Source organism: Rana temporaria, chromosome 4, assembly GCF_905171775.1.
Source record: "Rana temporaria chromosome 4, aRanTem1.1, whole genome shotgun sequence".
Classification (NCBI taxonomy): domain Eukaryota; kingdom Metazoa; phylum Chordata; class Amphibia; order Anura; family Ranidae; genus Rana; species Rana temporaria.
Window position 1 is genome coordinate 198059595 of NC_053492.1, and position 23964 is coordinate 198083558.

The window sequence follows — 23964 nt, forward strand, 5'->3', positions numbered from 1 at the left end:
TTCCCCTGTACTTTGCTCTTCTGTTTGTTCTAACAACCTGTTCATGGAAAAAAAAAAGCCTTGCTCTATAAACTTTGCCTCAGTAAATATTACTTCCATAATGTTTAATGTTCATAAACGCTGTAAAATAATCCATGTAACAATTATGCTGGAAGGGAGGGAGTTCATTTTAGGATGAAAAAAAATCAAATCAATCATTGCATGAAACAATGTATTTTTCTTAAATAAACAAAATGCATGTAAGAAATGCCAGGCTATTAGGGAATTTTCTTTAGGTTAATAATAGTTAACTTGCACTTTTCAATTCCATTTGTTAAAATCCAACTCCACACCATAAATGAGGTTTTAATGTTATGCTGCCACTGGTAAATATTTTAGAAACGTCATGCTGGACACAGTCATTTACATCTGTGCTTCTCATCAGATGTTTATAATTTGTAGCAAATGTGTCACTTTTTCACATCTGGACTTCCTTATAATTTTTTTACATTTTGCACTATAGAGAATTTAATAGTGTAGTGGGATACCATCTTTGTGATAGCCACAATCGGGGCTTCTATAGAGCTTTTCATTGACACTTTCCAAATCTTTACTGAATATGGAATTTCTTTTTCATGACATGTTTGATTTAAGTAGTTAGAACCAATTAGTCATCAGTACAGTTCATGACAAATTTCTATCAGCCCAGATTTTGGTAAGAACATTATTGTATGTGGTGTGACAGTGCTCTGGAATCTGGTCACTACCCCCCAACCATGGCCTGAGCTCAAGCTGTGACATGCACTGTAACATGAGAGTTTGCATGTTACACAGAATGTATTTGTCTGCAGAAGCAAATAAAATCACATAACGTCAGAACATGTTCCTCTCTCAATCTTAGTGCTTCATGTTATCATGCTGGTTATCAGCGGTGCTTGGGCTCCTGAAGCTGGATGTGGAAAACATGTTCAGTTTAGGGGTTGGTGTAAGTGTTAGGCTTGCGGGAAAGTTAAATGAAATCTATAGTTATAGCATTCCTTTTCATTATATAACATCAGTATTGTACTAACAATATAAACACAAGTTATTTTTGACAATTGAATTAATAGTAATAAAACTACTTAAAACATCTCCTTTCATGGTGTGAGTGTTGCCTGACTGCAGGCCATCTCTTTCCACATTTTCATTCATTCCCTGCATGCTTTAATTAAAGATTCTTCTCTGCTGTTTTTTTTTCAAATTCTAAGGACTATATATCCCATGGTACCTTGCTGCCTGCAAGCTGTGATCCTTTTACTGACTCCTTTTCCTGAAACTTCTCCGCTCAGTACCTCTGTAGCTCAGAAGGCAGGCTCTATGAACTCTATGACACAGCAGTGCCTACTTACAGGGCATAGTAAATACGTGTCACAGAATTCATTAAATGTGTGGGGAACTTCACAGGATAGGTTTTCAAACTTCAAGATTGTTCAAATTAGTAGGAGTAGGCTAGAAATAATAGAAATGCAATGTGGAAAATGAATATAGGATTTTCCATTTTGACCTTAGATATGCTTTAAGTGTTCTCTTTAGAATTTTTGATTTGAGAGAGAATGTAAGTATTAGGAGCTCGCTCTAGGTGTTAATATTGTTATAATTGTGGGTTGTAGAAGAGCTGAGATAAAGTGTTAATGATTTGTTGCAGGGGTGAGTGTTAGGGGTAGGCTAAGAGTGAGTTGCATTTTAGAGTGCTTTAATATAGAGAATAATACATAGAACAGCTCCAATGTTCACACTGATTTTTAGCTCCAAGTTTTTTTATTCAGAAATGTAGTATTAAGCTAAATCATTTTTTTTCGGACGGTGCTGTTATGTTTTTGACTGTTTTTGTTCTCGACTCTGACAGATGTGGTGTTATTATCCAGACATGTATACATAAATGTGGTGTCTATGGTATTCACTACTTGCTATTTCCCCTTTCAGATTGGTATAGTCAGTCCTACACTTTTCAGACTTCATTTTCAACTTGGTTTGGAGGAGGAACCAGGTGCTACTACAGTTACTGGGGTAGTTTGACCTATGGAGAGAAAGAGAGATATTTACCAACTCCCTGGGAGTATGAGAACAGCTGGCTTCGGTGGTATAACCCGTACTATTACTACAATTGGTATTATAGCCAATACCTGTCTCAGATGCAAACGATCAGACGTCAATACCAAGGTAACTAATCTCACACAAAGAAAAACAAAAAAGTACCATATTTATCGGTGTATAACACGCACCCCAATTTTAAGAGGGGAGTTTAAGGAAAAATTCACAGCCCCCTTTACAGTACACAACTCCTCATCCAGTACACAGCTCCCCCACATCCAGTATACAGCTCCCCCATCCAGTATACATCTCCCCCACATCCAGTATACAGCTCCCCCCATCCAGTGTACAGCTTCCTCCATCCAGTATACAGCTCCCTCCATCCAGTATACAGCCCCCTCCATCCAGTATACAGCTCCCCCCATCCAGTATACAGCCCACTCCATTCAGTATACAGCTCCCCCTATCCAGTATACAGCTCCCCTATACAGTATACAGCCCCTCCATCCAGTATACAGCTCCCCCATCCAGTATACAGCCCACTCCATTCAGTATACAGCTCCCTCTATCCAGTATACAGCTCCCCCTATCCAGTATACAGCTCCCCCTATCCAGTATACAGCCCCTCCATCCAGTATACAGCTCCCCCATACAGTATACAGCTCCCCCCATCCAGTATACAGCTTCCCCCCATTCAGTATACAGCTCCCCCCATTCAGTATACAGTCCCCTCAATCCAGTATACAGCCCCCTCTCTGAACTCCCAGGAGACCCCCAGTCTCCTGGGACAGTGCTGCCAGCATACTCAACAGTTAAGAAAAAAAATCACTGCAGCTCCTTCCACACTGCTCCTCCTGTGTCACTCCTATTGTAAAATGAAGCTTCCATATACCTCAATAGTTTAGTTTTTCCCACTGACCAGGTCACATGACTGCTCTCCTCTGATGTTACACAGATGGTCATGTGACCGCACTCCTTCTCCAATCTAAAGCTACACTCAGAGGAAGAGTGGGAGGAGGAGAGCAGTCAGAAAAAAACGGAGCTGTTGAGCTATTTATAAGCTTTGTTTTTCAATGACACTGACACAGGAGGAGCAGTGTAGAAGGGGCTGGCAAGTGATTTTTTTCTCAACTTTTCTTCTTATGCCGGATGCTGTCCCAGGGCCAGGAGAGGCGGGATGGCCGGCCTGACACCCCCCAATGGGTGGCTCCTGGGGTGGACCGCCCGGTCCCCGCCCCCTGTTGGTAAAACGTAATATCGGCATATAACACGCAGGCACTGTTTATCCTCTGTTTTCAGGGGGGAAAAGTGTGTGTTATACACCGATAAATACGGTACTTAACAAATGACTCTTTTCTACATTATGCATTTCCTAGACTATACTGTTTGCAGTGGTTGAGATAAACATTTGTAGGTATTTTTACATCTGGAGTGGTTACTGCATCTGATTTTCTAAATTCTCATATAATGTGCTATTTTTTTATAACCTACACCAACCTAAATCTATACAATAGGCATAGACTAATTTTATCATTGGTGTATTAACATTTTTACATTTTTTCTTTTTTGTGCTTGCAGAACAAGAAGTGGATCCTTATAACAACTGTTGTTTATACTCTGGTTCTTCATACCTCTGTTCCTTATACCGTCAAAGAAGACCTTATGATTCCTGTGTTGGATATGTTCCACCAAGATTTGGTAAGTTATTACTAAAAGCACTCCTAAGCACATTTCAAAGTAGAATCAAAACAAACTGCATAATAATATTTTAAAGTGAACTTTTTCATTCGACAGTGTTGTGTAATGTTGCATCAAATATTTTTTTGCAGGTTTTAATTTCACCACCTTTTACCTTTTTTATAAACACAGGAAAATAAAAAACCTGTGGAATAAAGAAAAACAAAGCTTTGTAAATAGCTCAAAACTCAAAAGAGCAAAAACTAGTAAATTTGACAAAATTGTTTTTATTGCTTTTGAAACAGACCCCTTAATATTGTGAGTGTATCTATTGATTCATTTTTTTCAGGATTCCTGTTTGGAGACCCTCACATCAACACACTGGATGATGTACAGTATACTTTCAATGGACTGGGAGAGTTTACCTTGGCCAATGTTAGAGACGAGAACAACACACGTATCTTCACACTCCAAGGACGCACAGTCAAGGCTGGCAACGACACACAAGCAACTAACTTTGTTGGACTGGCCGCAAGGACTCAAAATCAAACGGTAAGATTCATGTATCAGGTAGTGGAGCCTTTATTATTATACAGGATTTAAATAGCGCTAACAGTTTGCGCAGCGCTCTACAACTTCAGAGGAGACAGTACAATTACAATACAATACAGGAGGAATCAGAGTCTAGAAGATTTTAGTCCTTTATAGTACTTGTATATGGTAACAGAAATAACTTCCACATGGTACAATTTTTCTGCACTGCCCAAAGCTAAACACACTGTATAACTGATGGCTGTTGCTTATTTGTTTTAGGTGGAGTGGTTACTGCAGGATAAAAATACAACAATTGTGAAGATTGACGGTATCGCATTTACCTTACCAGGTAACAGGGCTTCAGTTTTTGTTAGTAAATAGGGTGTTAAATAGGAATGAGCTCAGTGTTTGGTCCTAATGTAAGTTTAGGACATTCTGCATGGATGAACAAAATAGCTTCCAGCTGTTAATGGTTGATAATGAAGCAGTGGGTGCTGGGTCCTTACCAACCACTGACATCAACCCACCCAATAATTATATGGCTGGAAATAACTGGCCACATAAGTATATACTAAGGGATTGGAGAGGTTAAACCACTGGTTAAATATAGCCACAAGGCCAAATTTGGGAAATAGCATATGACAACTGTGTCTCCACTATCTCCGCCTCTTCCAGTGTATAGCTGTCAGGGAGCTGTCATTTGCAGCAATTTACAGCAATTTAAAACAATTTTTTTCCTCTGTTAATTTCAGTGCTTTAAAAAAAAATCATTGCTCCCATCCATTTTTTTTTTGTTTTTTTTTTTCATTGATCCCCAGGACAGTGTCCACCACCAACTTTCCCACCCCCCTCCCTCCTTGCTGTGTTTTTTTTTTTTTTTACAACTCTTTGTCTATTAGCCCAGAAAATTAGCATTTTAATAGTATGTTAATATTAGATTTCTGTAATCTGTAATCACTTTCTGTAAGTCTCTTAAAAGTATTTTAAAATAAACTGAATTAATTAAACATTAACATATACAGTATTACTTGACCATTTTAGCTGTGTCACATGGATATAGTTTAATTTTCAATGATTTGCTTTTTTTAAGATAATGCTACACAGTTGAATAAGTTGACCCTGGAGAAGACAGAGAAAAATGAAATAATGGCTACCTTTGATGGTGGGATCTCAGTGACAGTTTCTGCTAAAGTGGGAGCCTTGAGCTTTACCACAATGTTTGACGTTATTTACAAGAACAAGACAGAAGGCCTTTTGGGTGAGTTATGTTTTATTACTCTGACTGCAAAAGAAAAATTGACACCTCTTCCTTTATGGAGATTGATTAATAAAGTCCAGCTTTGAAAGTGAAAATTAAATGATGAAATGTCATTTTAGGTGTGTTCAATGATGATAAAACTGATGATCTCATGGCTTCTAATGGAACAAAACTGGAATTTGATGGAGTAAAGCTCCCCAATGAATCCCTTATTTTTGAAATTGGAATGACATGTAAGTATCTGCTTAGTACATTTACATACTGTTTGGTGGAAAAAAAAAAAAACTGAGCACTATATAGATATAAATGACAAAAAATAAAGCAGTTCTAATCAGTAATACATTGGAGTTGATTTACTAGAACTGGAGAGTGGAAAATCTGGTGCAGCTACAGTATGCATGGTAGCCAATCAGCTTTTAACTTCAGATGTTCAATTAAAATGATTGTAAACAATCACCTATTAAAACAACTCATTCAGTTTAAAATAGAAATGAAAGGCAAAACATTTTTGTATAGATCTAAAAATCCATTATACCTACCCCTTTATAAGCGATCACATTACCTCTGTTCTCAGTTGCATAAGAGCTGGGGGAGGAGGAGCAGCAGAATACGGAGCTTCCCAGAGAATGGCTGTGCAGTGGGGGGCATGTTATGACAAGTCTGATCATTGGAGGAGAGCACACAGAGTTCCCAGCATAGCTAGAGACCTGACCATGACGTGCTCTCCTACTTAGTGTGGTCGGTTATTAATAGGAAAGCAGAGGGACAGGTAGGAACACCAGGGATTTTACATAAAGGAAGCGAAGCAAAGAGAAAGGGACACTTTCATACAAGTGCAAGGTACAGCAAGCTCATATCAGGAATATTAAGTTTTGGAGTAACAAACCCTTTAAGCTTTGACCAAAAAAAAAAAACAGCCTAGCAGCTGATTGGTTTCTATGCAGAACTGCACCAGATTTAGCAATCTCCAGTTTTTTAAAATCAACCTTGTTAAATGTATTTTTTTAGTGCAAGCAGTGTAAGTATCTTACTTTGCCTTGGTATTGGCCATTTGCAGTAAAATGCAGAAGCGGTGCAAGAAACCAATGACGCTATGTGTTAAAAGAAGCATGCTGATAGAAAGCGAAAGCAGAGTGACAGAGAGATGAGCTGATCACTGTGCTGCATCTCCTTTCACTGTCCAATCACAAGGTGGGGCAGATCCAGTACTAGGAAATGTGTTAAATTATGCTGAGAAAAGGTACTACAGAGGAAATATCTATATCGAAGGTGAATACTGCAGAACAAACTGGTTTTGTTATTGTATAATTGAATAGGCTATATATAAACAATGTTTGTGTTATTTTTGGCTGAAGTTTTGTTGTAATGTTTTAGTCTTTCACCTGCTGCCTTCCTACATCAGTCTCTACTTCTATTTCTGGGCTTATATACAAACATTCCGCAAACCACCCTTTCTGCTCCCCCACTAGCCTATTACTGTACTCCTCACTCTTCCTATACGTGATAATAGGATTTTTCTAAAGCAGCTCCCAATTCTTTGCAATTATCTAACTTTTCCCATTACACTAGACTCCATTTTCGTTTAAGAGCATGTTACAAGTTACACCCATATTTAGGACATTACATGTAACATGGTGACAAGCGAACTCCCCCACCCCCAAACAGGGCCTCCCTCTGACAACATGCTGGGGTTCTTCTCCCCAACAGCAGTTGTCAGATTTAAAATGGCAGGCCGTGTAAGGCTCTGCCCAAACAGCCACAACATTAATTCCCAGGTGGACTTGTAGATCTCAAGGGAATACAAGTGAGGTGATCACTACACTCATAGTCCATCGACACTTACTCCAGTTCTCTACTTGAAAGCCTGTACCTCAATACGAACAGGAAACTAGAGGAACAGTCTGCAGGAGCCTGGAACTGCACCCATGGTTCACTGGTCATGGCTGCATTGCTTTGCATGTCCATTTTGCAATGCACATTTTTTTCTGCAATTATATGTGCATTTAATATTTTTTGCAAAGGTGAACATAGCCTTTAAGGGTCCATGCACACTGGCTTAAAAAAATACTGCTTATATAGGATTTTTTTTGTTTTTCCTGTAGAAGCAGCTCAATGTTATCCTATGTATCCATGCACAATATGACATTTAGAGGCATGTTTTAAACCAAGCATTTAGAGGCAGGAAAAAAAAACATGGGGGGGGTGGCTGCTTTGGGGCGGGGGGGCTTCTGACATCACAGACTTGTGCATGCTAGGCATATGATGTCACGTGGGGGCGTGGGCCCTGCCTCTTACCTATATAAGAAAATGTCAAAGCAGAGAGGGGGCCTTCAGCTGCGCCCTATAAGGAGGCTGCAGGGTTCACATTTTGGACCGGGGGGGACCCCACGCCATTTTGTTCGTTATTTTTTAAACTGCATTTTTTTTATTGTATAGCTGTCAGCGGGGAAACCCATTGACAGCTGATGACTTCCTGGCCCCCCAGGGAGCAGAATGCACTGTGCAGCGCTCAGTGCATTGCAGGGTGTTCGTCGGAGGGCAAACACCCTGCAAACACCCTGCAAATTCGGGTGTTCAGTAAATGGGCAATGTTCTTCCCAAACTGATGCTCGGGCTGAACCATGCACCCATCCCTAGTTACAATCTGTTTGCACCCATACGTTTAGATTCACTCACACTTATGTAGTACAAAGGTCTGCCTGATTTTATTAAAATTGAATGTTTTTATAGGTAGACAAATTGTACTGTATATTGTCAACGTTAGACTATAAGAGATTATTCATACTAGACTGTCCTTTTGATTGAAATATAGCATATTTAAAACCATTGGTGAACTCTGTATTGCTTCCTTGTCAAGTGAACTACGCAGACTCTTTCTTCTACTCAAAAACTTTCAATAACTCTCAGTAATAAGAGTCAGTGCATGTGTATGCATTACATTGCATATATAGATTTGTTATGTCTATGTATATTATCAACTAGTGTTATTAAGGGTCATTTTTTATTTATTTTTTTCAATAACAGTTTTATTCAGAATATTTTCAATACACGTATACATGTAGGATCAATCTCAAAGGGTCATTTTTTAACAACAACTAAACTATGCCAGAAGCTTTATACCTGTTATTCAGCCCAGACATACCACACTGATGTTCATTTATAAAATTTTAGTGCAATAAAAAAAAAGGCTTTGTATAAACTTATGAATGTATTTTTTTTTCTTTGCAGGGAAAACAACTCCCTTGAGCAGCATTTTTATTTACAATGAGACAGAAGGGGAATCCTGGTACACCTACAGCAATAACAGCTTTGTGCCATTGTTTTATGATCAGTTGCTACTGACTAGTGACCCTGCACTTATCACCCAAGCAAATGAAACATGCAAAGGAAATGATGAATGTATTTTTGACATTCTGAGTACTAAAAGTTTTGAGGTGGGAGAGAGTACGCTGGGCAGTGTGGCTGCTGCCCAAGAACAGAGCAGCACAATGAGTAAGACATGATCATATCTATCAAATTATGAATGTATTGTTTAACTAACTAATTATGGCAAATTAAACAAAATAGACATACTTGGAAAGGAAAAGTATTTTAAAACAATGGGCCAGATTCACGTAGAATTCTGGCGGCGTAACGTATTGCATTTACGTTACACCGCCGCAAGTTTTACGGGCAAGTGCTTGATTCACAAAGCACTTGCCTGTAAACTTGCGGCGGCGTAGCGTAAATCCGTCCGGCGCAAGCCCGCCTAATTCAAATGGGGCGTGTATCATTTAAATTAGACGCGTTCCCGCACCGAACGTACTGCGCATGCTCCGTTTTGAAATTTCCCGCCGTGTTTTGCGTGAAATGACGTCGCACCGAAGTAATTATTTGAACGCCGACGTGAGTAATGTTCTTTCCTATTCACGGACGACTTACGCAAAAAAAAAAAAAAAATTAAAATTCAACGTGGGAACGACGGCCATACTTTAACATGGCAAGTCTAAATATAAGCCAAGAAATAGCAGCCTTAACTATACGCCGGGAAAAGCCGACTAGCGACGATGTAAGAGAATGCGACGACCGCGCGTACCTTCGTGGATCGCCGTAAACAGCTAATTAGCATACCCGACGCGGAAAACGACGCAAACTCCACCCAGCGGGCGCCGAAGTATTACACCTACGATCTGAAGGCGTACAGAGCCGTACGCCTGTCGGATTGAAGCCAGAAGCCGTTGTATCTTGGTTTGAGGATTCAAACTAAAGGTATGACGTGGCAAATTTGAAAGTACGCCGGAGTATCAGCAGATACTCCGGCGTATTTCTTCTGTGAATCTGGCCCAATGTTTCTGTTGGCATTAAGACTGTAAGGTGAAAATTAAGAAGGAAAAAAAATGTCCAGGTGAACTATATACATTGCAAGAATTTTACATTGCAAAATTGTGTTCTGATTGCTAAGAAATGACAGTAGCATGACTGGCTGAAGATTGAAATGACTTGTGTAGAAATGATGTACATTATATTATATTTCAACACATCTGCAGCCCTCTGCAGCCAGTACCAATATGTATATACAACACAAAGATGTGAGGATATTCTCAACTTGAAACTTCGAAAACCTTTATAAAACGTACCTCGTACCTGTTACTCAAAATGACATTTTTATTTATGTGTTGGTGTTTCCAAGTAGATGTACCTAATAATCCCAACTTGGCCAACACTTTTCTTTTGCCAAGCACAGAAGCAGATATATGCATGGCGTGCCCCCCACTACAACTGCAATAAGGCTGTGACAGTGGCTGAGAACCATTAGCCAGTCACAGCCTGCTTTATGCAACTGTTGCCTGTAGGAACATGGATTGCAAAAGGAACACCGTTCTGAAACACCACACACACACACATACTCCCCTGCTCTGTGTGATAGAAATCTCTGTCTGCCCATCCACTGGTTAAACAGTCACACTCCTCACTATGGGGAAGAGTAATCTAAATGAGACTATGCAGGCAAGTGACTGCAGAATAAAACTTAGCAAAGGGTAAATAACAATTTTTTTACCAAATGAAATGTGATTGAAAATATTATTTGCTCTAATTTTTTAATTTTTTTAAATCAGATAATTTTATATTCAAACAATACAAAACACACAAGCGTCCCATGTAAATATTGTAGTTTCAACATAAATTCCAAAATTATACAAACTAAACCAACAAAACAAAAAAAAAAAACCCTGACCTAAAGCCCCCTCCTCTATAATCTCCTATTATTATAATTATTGTCTACTCTTTTTACTCCCGATCCATCTTTCAGTCCCGGATTTCAGACCACCTCCTCCACACTTTCTCAAATTTCCCTGGGCAACCTCTAAGTAAAAATATATATTCCTCTTAAAGTATAGTTTTCTTTATTTGTACTTTCCATTCAGCTAGAGTTGGGGGATATGATCAGTTTTCTTGCTATAAGCGTTCAAGCCAGAAACAGACTCCTCACTATTTATGTAAGGGTGGTTTCAGGGATCCTAGTTACGTCTATCATACTCAGAAGATGTATACCTGACTCCAACGGCAGTTCCATCCCAAATATACTGTTAATAGTAGACACAACCCCCTGCCAATATTAGGGCATCTCTAAAACATGTGTATTAGGTTAGCTGGACCCCAATTACACCTAAGACATAAAGGCGTATTTCTATGCTTCGATTTAAATAACTTCTCTGGTGTATGATAAGTCCAATGCAAGATGAATAGTTGGGTACATTTTTGTGTAGATGATAAGGAGACTCTGGACACTTCACACAATGCAACCTCTGGTCATATGATACCATCCCCAAATCTCGTTCCCATTGGGTTCTTGCTGGTATATCCACTGTTTCTTGGAGCTTATCATAAAGTACACCATATAGTTGTGATATTAACCCTTTCTTTGCCTCCCCCTTAGACAGCAGTGACATTTTTGTAGATTTATTAAGTATAATTTCTAGAGAGTGGGCCTGTACCTGTATAGCATGTCTAAACTCAAAACATTTAAAGAATCTTTTATATGGAATCCCATATACCTTACTTAATTGGGTAAAGGTTTTTAGCACATCATTATGAAATATTTGGGCTATATAGTCTTCCATAAATCAAACCCTTCCAATTGAAGGGTATATAGCGTATAACCCTTAATCCTTGTAATATTTTTAATTTCCTGCCATGTTTTATCATATAATTTACCCGTTAAGAAGCTTTTATCACGTATCTGATTTCTCATTTCCAGTAAAGATATTATTGGATCTCATTCAAATACAGATAATAACAGACCCTGTATAGGGTCAGAGTCCGTTATTTCTCACCATCCAGGAAAATGCTGTAGTTGCGATGCTAAAAAAAACTTTTGCATTGGGGGATAGCAAGCCACCCTGCCTCTTTGGCTAGCATTAATGTAGTCAGTTTAATACGGGGCTGTTTTATCCATCAGATAAGTTCTCAAAAGAGAGAATCTATCCTCTTAAACCAAAATTATGTAAATCCATATGGGAGAATTATGGAGTATATACTATAGGAAGCAAATATATATAGTATATATGGTGCAGAAACCAGTGGGGCACACAGCCAAAAGCACCCACCAGGGCTGACATATCCCTCTGCTCCCACTCAAAAAGTCCAGAGAGGACATTCTCCTGCTGTTCTGCTCCCTGCGTCCAGTTCCCGGGTCCTAGCTCCCGTTTTCCGTCCATCCGGCTCGGGCTTCCAGGTACCCTGTTTCTGTCACAGGCCTGAATGTCTGTTACTGCAGCTCCCTCTCCAAATACACTGGCGCTATGACGGCTCTCACTCTGACACTGGCCGAGCAGGGTCGCCAGTTGCTAGCGCTGCTGATACAGTTCCCGCTGAGGAAATCTCTTCAACCACACACTGGTGGTCTCCTGCACTCGGCTCCCGCTCTGACACTGGCCGGGCTGGGCCGCACACTGCCAGCGCTGCTGATGTGGCTCCCGCTCTGGGTATCCCTCCACACACTGGCGGTCTCCTGCATTGGGTTCCAGCTCTGTTTCTCGGCACAACACTCACTCTTGGTTTCTGTCTCCTGACTCCTGGAACATGACATTTGGTATCCAATGTGCAGCGTGCACCTTGTGGTGGATGTAATCCAATACCCTGGTGGTTCTCAGGATCTGACAGGATTACCATGGTACTGCGTGTTCCTGGTGGACCACCCACTGACATCCGCATCATAGCCACCCCCCCCCAATTATTTTCTCTAAATTTGTATTAGGGTGTTCACAAATGCTTTACACCTCTCATTAAAAAAGCTACTTAATAACATGCATAAAGTACAGACACCTACCTTCAGATGTCCTAAGGAGTGTAACATTACCCATACACGATGGGAACTCTGATCTAAAAGAAGTTGCAATACTTCCTAAAACTGTTGAATCCTTGCGCACTTTCTCTTACCTACTCTACTTTACAATTGTCCAGTTAGGCCTACTCATTATAGAGATGGGAAAATGTATGGGATGCTGTGGGAAGTGGGGGAAGGCCAATCTTCCCCCACAACTGACACAGCTTTCACAACTGACATTTTAATCATCTATCTATACTATAAATTTAATATATATATAAATGTGAGACCCGTGAGTACCTCTTTCACTGGACTATGTATATATATATATATATATATATATATATATATATATATATATATATATATATATATATAGTTGCTGAGATTGTTTTACTAATAATGATTTTGAATATCCAGTTAATTTATTGCAGACATTTATACAGCAACATCAATGTATACAGCACTTTACATATTGTACATGCATATCAGTCCCTGCCCTCATGGAGCTTAAAATCCCTATCTCACATGCATACAAACACACATACACAGACCAATTTAAAAAAGTAACAATTTAAATACTAAGTTCATCATTAAGGAAAAATTATAAATGCACATATTTTTGCTCGAAAAAATTGTATTTATTATTTTTCCTCACAGGAGTCTGCAAAGCATTGCACTCACGATCAATGAATCATGGGTGTGGTGTCAGGCTCCTGCAGACTCTTCCTCCAGCTTTCTACGCATACCTCTGTACGGGCTTTGAGTTAGAAAGCTGGAGGAAGATTTAATGGACTACAAGTGTGCTGAATACTACAAAAAGTGTGCTGAATACTACACTTGTAGTCCTTTGAAACTACAAGTCTGTATGCCGCGGTTGGAGTTTAATGTTTTACATATCTCTAGAAATGAATAACTCAGTTGGGTGGGATGAGGCTTGGGATGCTTGACAACATGTTACCCCCTAAATACAGGTTAGATTTTTGTGTAAACAATGTTTTCCTCTACAGACAGTTTTCCACCGAATGTGACCGGACCAACCACCCTCCAGACCAAACTCTTTGAATCTGTGACGGTGTACTATACAGCAACCGATAACAACAATGACACAGTGGTCTTTTCCCTGCAGACAGACTCCTCTGAAATCAATATAACAGGTGAATACATTGCTTTCCAGTACCAAGATTATTTTTCATGACTAGCAATTCACTTTCTGATGCTTCACTAATTATGTGTCCTTTCTGTCACGCAGGGAATGGAATGCTGGTATGGCTTCCCACCAGTTCATTTCCCGTTAATGTCTCTGTAATAGCTAATAATTCCAAAACCGCTACTTCAGTTGTCCTGACGTTGGTTCTCTGCAACTGTACCAACAATGGCAGTTGTCTGTATGACAGCCAATTAAGCTTGGGGAATGAAACCACAACCTTCATGGTAAGCAGTAAAAACATTATTTTTTCAATGTACAAAAAAAGATGTAATATCAGCTACAACGGGCAATGTTTAAAGCACTGTTGTATGTATACAGGATATGTTTTAAGTCACAAATCAAATTTTGGCCTTTTGCAGGTTGCAGGGTGTAACTGTTCTGCTGCATGGACAGGGATGTACTGTGAAAAGGATTTCGATGCTTGTAAACAGAACCAATGTTTTGATAACAACACCTGTAAAGATGGAATAGCTCCAGAAACAGGATTTACGTGTGGACCATGTCCTCCTAGTTTAACAGGAGATGGAATAACCTGTACAGGTAGGGAAACTGATCTCTACATTTTGTGAAATTCTGTAGCCACGTTTACGTTGTATTTCTAACAATGAGAATTTGCTTGATGGGCAAGTGCTAGAGGGATTCCCCTATTCTCATTGGCTAAAAGAGAACAAGACACACAGAATATTTCCCTGGCTCGGTACTACTTACATTTATTATAGTCAAACAAATAACATTAACATTTTTAATACAATGTTATTGTGTTTAACCAGTTAAGGACAAGCCACCGCAGTTATACTTCGACAGGTTGACTCCCCTGGGCGAATCGCTGTAGCTGTATGTCGGCTGCTTTAAGAACACTAGGGGGCATAGGCACGCGCACGCGTGGTGCAACGACGGTGCCAATGCTTGTGCCCAGCGGCCGCGATGCCCACCAGGCACCCGTGATCGCTCCAGAGAGAGACAGATTGGAGATCTGTCCATGTAAATAGATATCGGCGTTCTGTCAGGAGTGAGGAGACAGATCTGCTGTTCATACAGTCCCACCCCCCCACAGTTAGAAACACTCCTTAGGACACACATTTAACCCCTTGATCGCCCCTAGTGTTAACCCCTTCCCTGGAAATTACATTTATACAGTAATCAATGGCTAATTTTAGCTCTGATCGCTGTATAAATGTCAGTGGTCCCAAAAAAGTGTCAAAAGTGTCCGATCTGTCCACCGCAATGTCGCAGTCCTGCTAAAAATCACTGATAACCACCATTACCAGTTTAAAAAAATTATGATAAAAATGCCATGAATCTTTCCTCTATTTTGTAGATGCTATAACTTTTGCGCAAACCATTCAATATACGCTTATTCCTTTTTTTTACCAAAAATATGTAGAAGAATACACATCGACCTAAACTGAGGAAGAATTTTTTTTTTTTTTATTATTGGATATGTATTATAGAAAAAAAAATAGTTTTTTTTTTCAAATTGTCACACAAAAAATAAAAACCGCAGATGTGATCAAATAACACCAAAAGAAAGCTTTATGGGGAAAAAAAGGACATACATTTTGTTTGGGTACAGCATCGCACGATATGGCACTGCGCAATTGTCAGTTAAATCGACGCAGTGCCATATCGCAAAGAATGGCCTGGTCATTAAGGGGCAAATGCTTATGGTCCTTAAGTGGTTAAACTAGTTTTGTAAGTTTAGAAATTGCTTTTAACAGTCAAGTAAATAGATTCAGTGCAATTACACTTAATTTGTAGGCCCTTCCTCACTCCTAGTCTTAAGATAACCTTTTCCCGGTTGGTCATAATATAAGTTAAGGAACCCCCTTTCTATGGACACCTCTTCAGCCGGAAACACCTCTTTTGGGCCTGTGCTGTAATGAATAGGTCTTTAGTAAGCTATTTAGAATCTCTGTGCATTAGCAAATATATTATAAGAAAAGGGTGAATTGTCCAAGAAGCTGACATCATAAATGTTAAAGGAATAATATGAAATATTTCTGTTTTTTTTCTCTAGCTATTAATGAATGTTATCTAAATATTTCGACTTGTCAGCAAATCTGTAACAATAATGTGGACGGATACAACTGTAGCTGTGAGAAAGGTTATGAAGTGAACTCACTGAACAGCTCCTTGTGTGATGGTGAGTCCATGATTATAAAACCATGCTTCATAATAAATACTGTTACATTATAAGAAGGTTACACTTTATTGGCATTTATTTATGTAAAGTCAGATCTTTTGAATACTATAGAGATGAGATATTACCTTGGTTAAAAGAATATCTTATTAAACGTAAGCTTTGCGCTCTTCCTTTCAGACATTGATGAATGTGCCAACGTCACATCTCCATGTGGTATAAATACCAACTGTACAAATGTCCCTGGAAACTACTCCTGTGCATGTTTGCCTGGTTATGAAGGTGATCCAACTTGGCTGTGTGTAGGTAAGTATAACAGTTCCCCTGTCCTATAAAAGCAACATTTTGCATTGATAAACTCATGGAAATTTTAGATAACTAACATGCTATCCTGCAAAGAAATACATTTAAAATCTAAAGAAATCTGGTCTTACTGTGTAAACCGTCTAGCCAACAGTTTGCATAAGACCCTGGTTTAAGGTTCTAAACAGCTATTTTCTGAAACATAGATACCATCACAGACAGGGCAGTAGATATGTTAATGTTTTTATGACATACATTTAAAAAAGATCAGCTTAAAGCGGGATTCCACCCGCAATTATTATTTTTTTTAAAGTCAGCAGCTACTAACAGTGTAGCTGCTGACATTTACTAAGGACACTTACCTTGTCCTACGTGCCCGCGCTGATGGCCTCCCCCGATGCCGATCCCACGATCGATGCAGGTCCCGCGCCGCCATTCACACTAGGGGAAACAGGCAGTGAAGCCTTACGGCTTCACTGCCCATTTCCTACTACGCCTGTGTGAGTCTCGTGCCGGCTTGTGAATGGGCGGCTGCTCTCTGAGAACACACACAGTTCCCAGAAAGCAGCGCGCCCCATTCACTAGGAGAAGAAGAAGAAGAAAACATTCCGCGGTGCCGAAGAGGCAGATTACGGACTTCCGCATAGCAACAGGTATTTCGGGTGAGTATAAATTTTTTTTTTTTTCACTTTTATTTTATTTTATTTTTTTAGTACTTTTGGCCAAATGTTGTTTTCCTGGGTGGAACTCCGCTTTAAATGAACTTCTATCAATGTATGTTAGTATATTTAAAAACTACCTGGTTTCTATATTTGGATTGCAATGTATATTCATAAGGGTATTCATATTTGTTCATTATACACAAAGGCTGTACTGTTCATCTTTCTCATTGTATATTTACCATTTCGATGCAACTGGCTCAACTAATCAAAGTCTCTGTGTAGCCTAGATTATATCAGATTCTGGTCAGAAAGGTCTGAATGACTACGGGGAAACATAGCTAACCACTAGAGTGTGTAATTTAATCAAGCATCTAAAATGTGATCATTACTGTAAAACACTTGGGGGTCTATTTATAAATGTATTCACCAAAAACTTACATAGGGCCAGATTCAGGTATGAGATACGACGGCGTATCTCCAGATACGCCGTCGTATCTCTGAGTTTGGCTTTTTGCGGGTTAATTTGGAGCATGCGCACTGGGTTACATTCACGGACGGCGCATGCGCCATTAGTCAAAAACGTCATTTATGTGGGGTCATGTTTTATTTACATAAAACACGCCCACCTCTTCACAATTTGAATTAGGCGCGCTTACGCCGGCAGATTTACGCTACGCCGCCATAACTTAGGGCGCAAGTTCTTGGTGAATACAGAACCTCACTAATTTACGGCGGCTACGCCCGCACAAAATTACGCCCATCTACCTGAATCTACCCCATTATTTTCAGCCAAGATTTAAACAGTTTTCTAGATGGATTAAATTGGATACATGTATAAATCCAGGGCAAACATTGTGTGAATCTTAGAAACAATTCATAAATAGACCCCATTATTCTGAACATTACAAGAATTACTCAAAAGCAGAGCAGAGATATATAGATAAACAGCCATCATTTTTGACTAGTCATCTTCATTTTCTTCAGTTGTAAAAAATTACATCATTGCAATCTTTGCAGATATCAACGAGTGTACCATGAATGAGACTGTGTGTCCCGAACAATCCCTATGTATAAACACAAATGGATCCTATCAATGTGACTGTCTGCCAGGATTTGATGGAGCCAATTGCTCTGGTAAGATTTAGCCGTCTGAGACAAGCTATGAGCAAAAAGATTTGTTGGCTTTTCAGTTGATTTATTTTTGCAACACCCATTGCCCCCATAATACTCTTGTTTATGGTAAAATCTGGTTTTATTACCAGGTGTGTTTAGTAGACTAAAATAGTAAAAAAAGAAATAATTGTAAGAAGAAAATTGTTAACATTTTGGATGACCAGGCAATAAGGTTTTTACCCCTAGGGAGTTCTGGGGTTAGGTCAGGAGGAGAATGTGGAAGAGGATATAGTCTAAGAAGCATCAAGAATTAAAACTCTTTTTATGTGTTTATATGTTACAGATATAAATGAATGTTCGGCAAATTCCACGATCTGTCCCCTAAATTCAAATTGTAATAATACTATTGGCTCTTTCGTCTGTACGTGTAAAGTCGGTTTTGGTGGAGAAAACTGCACAGATATTGATGAATGCGCTCTTGGAATAAACAACTGTAGTTGGGCAGACTGTGTGAACACTGTAGGATCCTATAAATGCATCTGTAGGACAGGATACACTGGTGATGGAGTGGTATGCGTAGGTAAGTCTTCAAACTTGAATTCTCCCATTACTGCTAATGGAACATAACAGGCTTTACTTAACAACCACTTACACAAGAGTAAGTAGGTTTTCAAAGCAGTAAGTATAATTGATTACAATGATTGTTTTAGTTTTCATTTATTGCCTTACTACTGGCCTTGTTGACCTCTTATAAAAACCTCTTTTGTCATCACCAGTTATATTTATATTTGTATTAAATCTTAAATTCTATATCATTTTTCAGATATTAATGAGTGCCAAGCAAATGCTTCTATTTGTGTAGCACATGCCTCCTGTAATAATACCATTGGCAGCTATGAATGCCACTGCGATGATGGATTTACCTTGGTCAATGGAACTTGTAAAGGTATATATTGTTTAGATGTTTTTTTGATATTCACCTGACAACTTTTTCAAAGTCCTCAGTAGCATACATGAAGTTGAAGAATGTGCCTTTTTAAGCTATGGGCAGTGTTTACTTGAATGTACAGAATTGTACTTTAATTATTTGATAATATGTTCTGGTCACATGGAGACAAAAGATTTAAAATCTTGTCTGTGCACCCTAACTCTGTTACAATAAGCTTGACTTCTTTTTTTTTTTTCGGATTCTGAGACTGGTCATACCACTATTCACTAAATGCTTCAGTGGCCACAATAAACGCTCTCACTAATTAGTGAAATATAGGCAGGTGGAAATGGGAATTACCAAATTGTGAATTTGAGGAAGCTACTTATAATAAAAGAATTACATCTGAAATGGAGAAGTACTTTTCTAGATACTAAAATAAGTGGGACTTCATTAGGAGCATTCAAAGCAAGAAATAGAAAAATAGTGGCTCACCAGTTAAGGACTGCAACTACTTAAATGCTATTTGCTCCTGTACATTATGATGAGCACGGTTAACTTTGCTTGTCTCTGTTGTCCATACAAACCAATAAACTTTTTCTTTAATTTGTATAACTACATAGAAGCATGAAAGGGAAAAAAGAATGGTGGCCAAAACTGAAATATCCCCCCCCTCCCCTTAATATAATCTTTAGTAGATGTTGTAGTTTATTGACTGCCATTCAATGCTTAACATACAGTTTATTTTGTTTTAAAGATATTGATGAATGCTCCTCGCCAGAATATTGTAAAGGTGCAGGAAGAAGTTGTATAAACACAGAAGGCAGCTATAATTGCAGTTGTCAACAAGGTTACCAATCAGTCAATGAGAGCTGTGCAGGTATGTATACTTAATGTTAATAAAGATGTTACATAGTCATATCTGAGTCAAATATCATTAGTTGAAACTGACCATTTGAGGTTATCATGATAATAGCAAAAGATACTAGTTGTGTAGAGTATCCAGATAGAATAGGGTTTTCCAAAGAAATGGGGCCTGTAGCATTTAGGTTACTCACCCTCTATGTAGGTGGGACACTGCAAAGAAAAAGATTTCTGTAAAAAAAAAAATGATTTGGAAAATAGACTATTGTCAGATGGGGTTTAGAACGGCAGAGTATAACCTCAGATGCCTAAATAGTGCTATAAACAAATTGTTTCAGATTTTTTAAACTAAAATTATCTGTGTAGTTGCAAGAAACAGAACTAATCATTTTGTGACAGTAGTTTATTAGATAAAAAACAAAGGGGTTGTAAAGGTTCATGTTTTTTCCCCTTAATGTATCCTATGCATTAAAGTAAAAAAAAAAATAGCAAACACAGGCCCCCCAGCGCTCTCGTTTTACTTACCTGAGCCAGTTCACCTGCTCGGCGCATCCCCGCCGTCCTCCTCTCCACAAAGTCCCGGCTTTGATTGGAAAGAGCCATTGGCTCCCGCTGCTGTCAATCGAATCCAATGACGTGGGCGGGGCCGAATCATACACTCGGCGTCTATGGACCCGCAAGGTAACCCCCTGAGAGAGAGCTTCCCAGAGGGAGTTATTTAATGCGGGAGGAGCCACGAGAGCCATCGATGGACCCCAGAAGAGGATGTTTGGGGGCCACTCTGTGCAAAACGAGCTGCACAGTGGAGGTAAGTATGACATGTTTGTTATTTAAAAAAAGGGGACCTTTAGTATCACTTTAAATCGTTATATAAATGTGCGTAATGTAAAAATAAATGCTCAAATACTCAGACTACATACAGTATATTAAGACATCTGATCCAATCATTGTCAAAAGCTTGTAGACTTCACCTTCATAACATTTCAAAAATTCTCCTCTTTTTACCTAATGAAACCATCAAGCTACTCATTCACTCCCTCATTATCTCTCGCCTTAACTATTGCAACTCCCTTCTCATAAGCCTACTTGTCCAAAGGCTATCCCCTCTTCAGTCTATAAGGAATGCTGCTGCCAGACTCATTTACCTTACCAAACGCTCAGTGTCTGCCACCCCTCTCCACCAATCCCTTCACTGAATTCTGTTTGCCCAGCAAATTAAATTCAAAATACTAACTACTCCATAAAAAGCCATTCACCACTCTGCCCAGCTACATCACCAATCTTGTCTCCAAATATCATCCAAGCCATCCTCTACGCTCCTCTCAAAACCTCCTACTCTCAAGCTCCCTTATCTCCTCCTCCCATGTTCATCTTCAGGACTTCTCCAGAGCCTCTCCCATCCTCTGGAACCCTCTACCTCTGTCTGTCTGGATATCTCCTACTCTGGCTGCCCTTCAGCGATACCTGAAAATTCATCTCTTCAGGGAAGCCTATCATGCTTCTATCTAATCTTTTAATTGCTTCCATCACCTCATCCCCCACAGTTATAACCTTTTGAACCACTTGCCCCACCCTCTTAGATTGTAAGCGCTCGTGAGCAGGGCCTTCTTAACCCTCTTGTATGTTATTGTATTGTAACTGTACAGTCTCCCTTTTATATTGTAAAGTGCTGCGTAAACTGTCTGCGCTATATAAATCCTGTATAATAATAATAATAATAATAATAACCTGATAAATATGGTTTAATTACATTACTAAAGTTACTGTATGCTGCAAATTATATTGTAAAATATGTGATGTTTTGACAGATATTGATGAATGTCTTTCTTCTGCACTTAACAACTGTTCTGAGCATGCCATCTGCACCAATGTGGCTGGATCTTTCTTGTGCATATGTATGGCAAACTACACAGGGAATGGTGTTATCTGCACAGGTATGTTACCATAATATTTTTTATTTCAGAAAGTGTACACTTTTAAGCAGGTACAAAATGGAGAAACGTCTGTCCAGAAAATGTTGTCTAAATCCAAAGTTATGTTGGTTATTGGACTATGACCACCTCTAATCTGTGCTGATATTGGGGATACTTTCTATGAATTATGGAAGTCACATATTTCATGGTTAAGCCAGGGTTGTGTGATATATTTACATTCGTGGGGAAACTAATTTCATCTCTGTTTTAAACACACAAAATTAGCCACAGGATTTGTTCACTTTACATGTGGAAAGTTGGCAAATTTCAGGAAAACCTTACATTTCGATTATGAAATAATCAATATAGTGACGATGATATAATCATGTGCAATATTGGCTCAATTATCTCATCAGATGTGGTAGTAATGGGCTCTTTGTATATTTGCATACCATCCTTTGAGCACTACACCTAAAATTTGTAAACATTTAGACTATAAATATTAATAAGTAACAAGTATATTAATAAGTATTACATACATATGCTGCATAACTGCAAGACTGATAATACAATGTAGGTCATCTATATAGATGGAGGAACATAATCAAATTATTTCTTAACATCATCACTCTTCTTACAAATGCCTTTAGCATAATTTATCACATAAATAAAGCAAATGTGTTTCGTTTTCTGTTAATTAGGGAAAAAAAGGCTATCTTTTTGTGTTTTTTGTGCAGTCTTTAATGTGTGTCCAAATTTACATATGTTATTATATACTTTTACCATACTATATTTTTTTCTAATTTAGTTTTAGATGAATGCCTTCTAAACACAACACACTGTGAACATAACTGTACCAGCTTTCTTGGTGGACACATTTGCAGCTGCAAGGATGGCTACCAAGTGAATGCTCTCAATAGCTCTAAATGTGATGGTAATGGCATTTGTGTTTTCATTTATCTTCATTGTCTGTTAGTAGGAACTCTTATTCTGGAAAGGGATGTTTGGAGTTACATAGTTACATAGTAGATGAGGTTGAAAAAAGACACAAGTCCAGCAAGTCCAACCTATGTTTGTGATTATATGTCAGTATTGCCTTGTATATCCCTGTATGTTGTGGTCATTCAGGCGCTTATCTAATTGATGCCCCCTGCTGAGACCACTGCTTGTGGAAGGGAATTCCACATTCTTGCCGCTCTTACAGTAAAGAACCCTCTACGTAGTTTAAGATTAAACCACCCTTTCTTCTAATTTTAAGTGAGTGGCCACGTGTCTTGTTAAACTCCCTCCTGCAAAAAAGTTTTATCCCTATTGTGGGGTCACCAGTATGGTATATGTAAATTTAAATCACATCCCCTCTCAAGCGTCTCTTCTCCAGAGAGAATATGTTCAGTGCTCGCGACCTTTCCTCATAACTAATATCCTCTAGACCCTTTATTAGCTTTGTTGCCCTTCTCTGCACTCGCTCCATTTCCAGTACATCCTTCCTGAGGACTGGTGCCCAGAACTGGACAGCATACTCTAGGTGCAGCTGGACCAGAATCTTGTAGAGCAGAAGAATTATCGTTTTATCTCTGGAGTTAATCCCCTTTTTAATGCATGCCAAATTTCTGTTTGCTTTGTTAACAGCCTCCACGTCCTTTTCCATCCTAGAAAATAAGAGTTGCTTTATATAAGTGTATACATTGTAAATTAGAAACTGGTTGTTCCAAATCTCATCTTGTTTCGTAAACACCCTTATGCTGAACAACCTCTGCAACCTTGGTAAAGAAAATCATAATAATGTAGAAAACATAATCTGTCTCCATGCATACAAACATATGTGTTTGTATGTGTTTAATCTAATTTAAGTTAATAATTTATTAAATACATATGCTGCATAACTGCAAGACTGATAATACAATGTAAGTCATCTATATAGATGGAGCAACATAATCAAATTATTTTTTAACATCATCACTCTTCTTACAAATGCCTTTAGCATAATTTATTACATAAATAAAGCAA

At 38.8% G+C, this 23964-nt stretch overlaps 1 protein-coding gene across 21 annotated transcripts in view; it reads left to right on the forward strand.

Moving 5' to 3' along the window:
• LOC120936883 (mucin-4-like) overlaps window positions 1-23964 on the forward strand; it is a 162004-nt gene that overhangs the window by 46404 nt on the left and 91636 nt on the right. For all 21 annotated transcript variants that reach the window (XM_040349644.1, XM_040349628.1, XM_040349631.1 and 18 more), the window contains exons 17-34: window positions 1942-2178; window positions 3628-3747; window positions 4076-4278; window positions 4540-4609; window positions 5351-5518; window positions 5638-5751; window positions 8747-9010; window positions 13835-13981; window positions 14077-14258; window positions 14394-14574; window positions 16052-16177; window positions 16355-16480; window positions 18157-18273; window positions 18596-18832; window positions 19076-19198; window positions 19938-20060; window positions 21853-21978; window positions 22766-22891. In XM_040349644.1, the coding sequence (XP_040205578.1) occupies window positions 1942-2178; window positions 3628-3747; window positions 4076-4278; window positions 4540-4609; window positions 5351-5518; window positions 5638-5751; window positions 8747-9010; window positions 13835-13981; window positions 14077-14258; window positions 14394-14574; window positions 16052-16177; window positions 16355-16480; window positions 18157-18273; window positions 18596-18832; window positions 19076-19198; window positions 19938-20060; window positions 21853-21978; window positions 22766-22891 (2790 nt within the window). The remainder of the gene's footprint in view (window positions 1-1941; window positions 2179-3627; window positions 3748-4075; window positions 4279-4539; window positions 4610-5350; window positions 5519-5637; window positions 5752-8746; window positions 9011-13834; window positions 13982-14076; window positions 14259-14393; window positions 14575-16051; window positions 16178-16354; window positions 16481-18156; window positions 18274-18595; window positions 18833-19075; window positions 19199-19937; window positions 20061-21852; window positions 21979-22765; window positions 22892-23964) is intronic.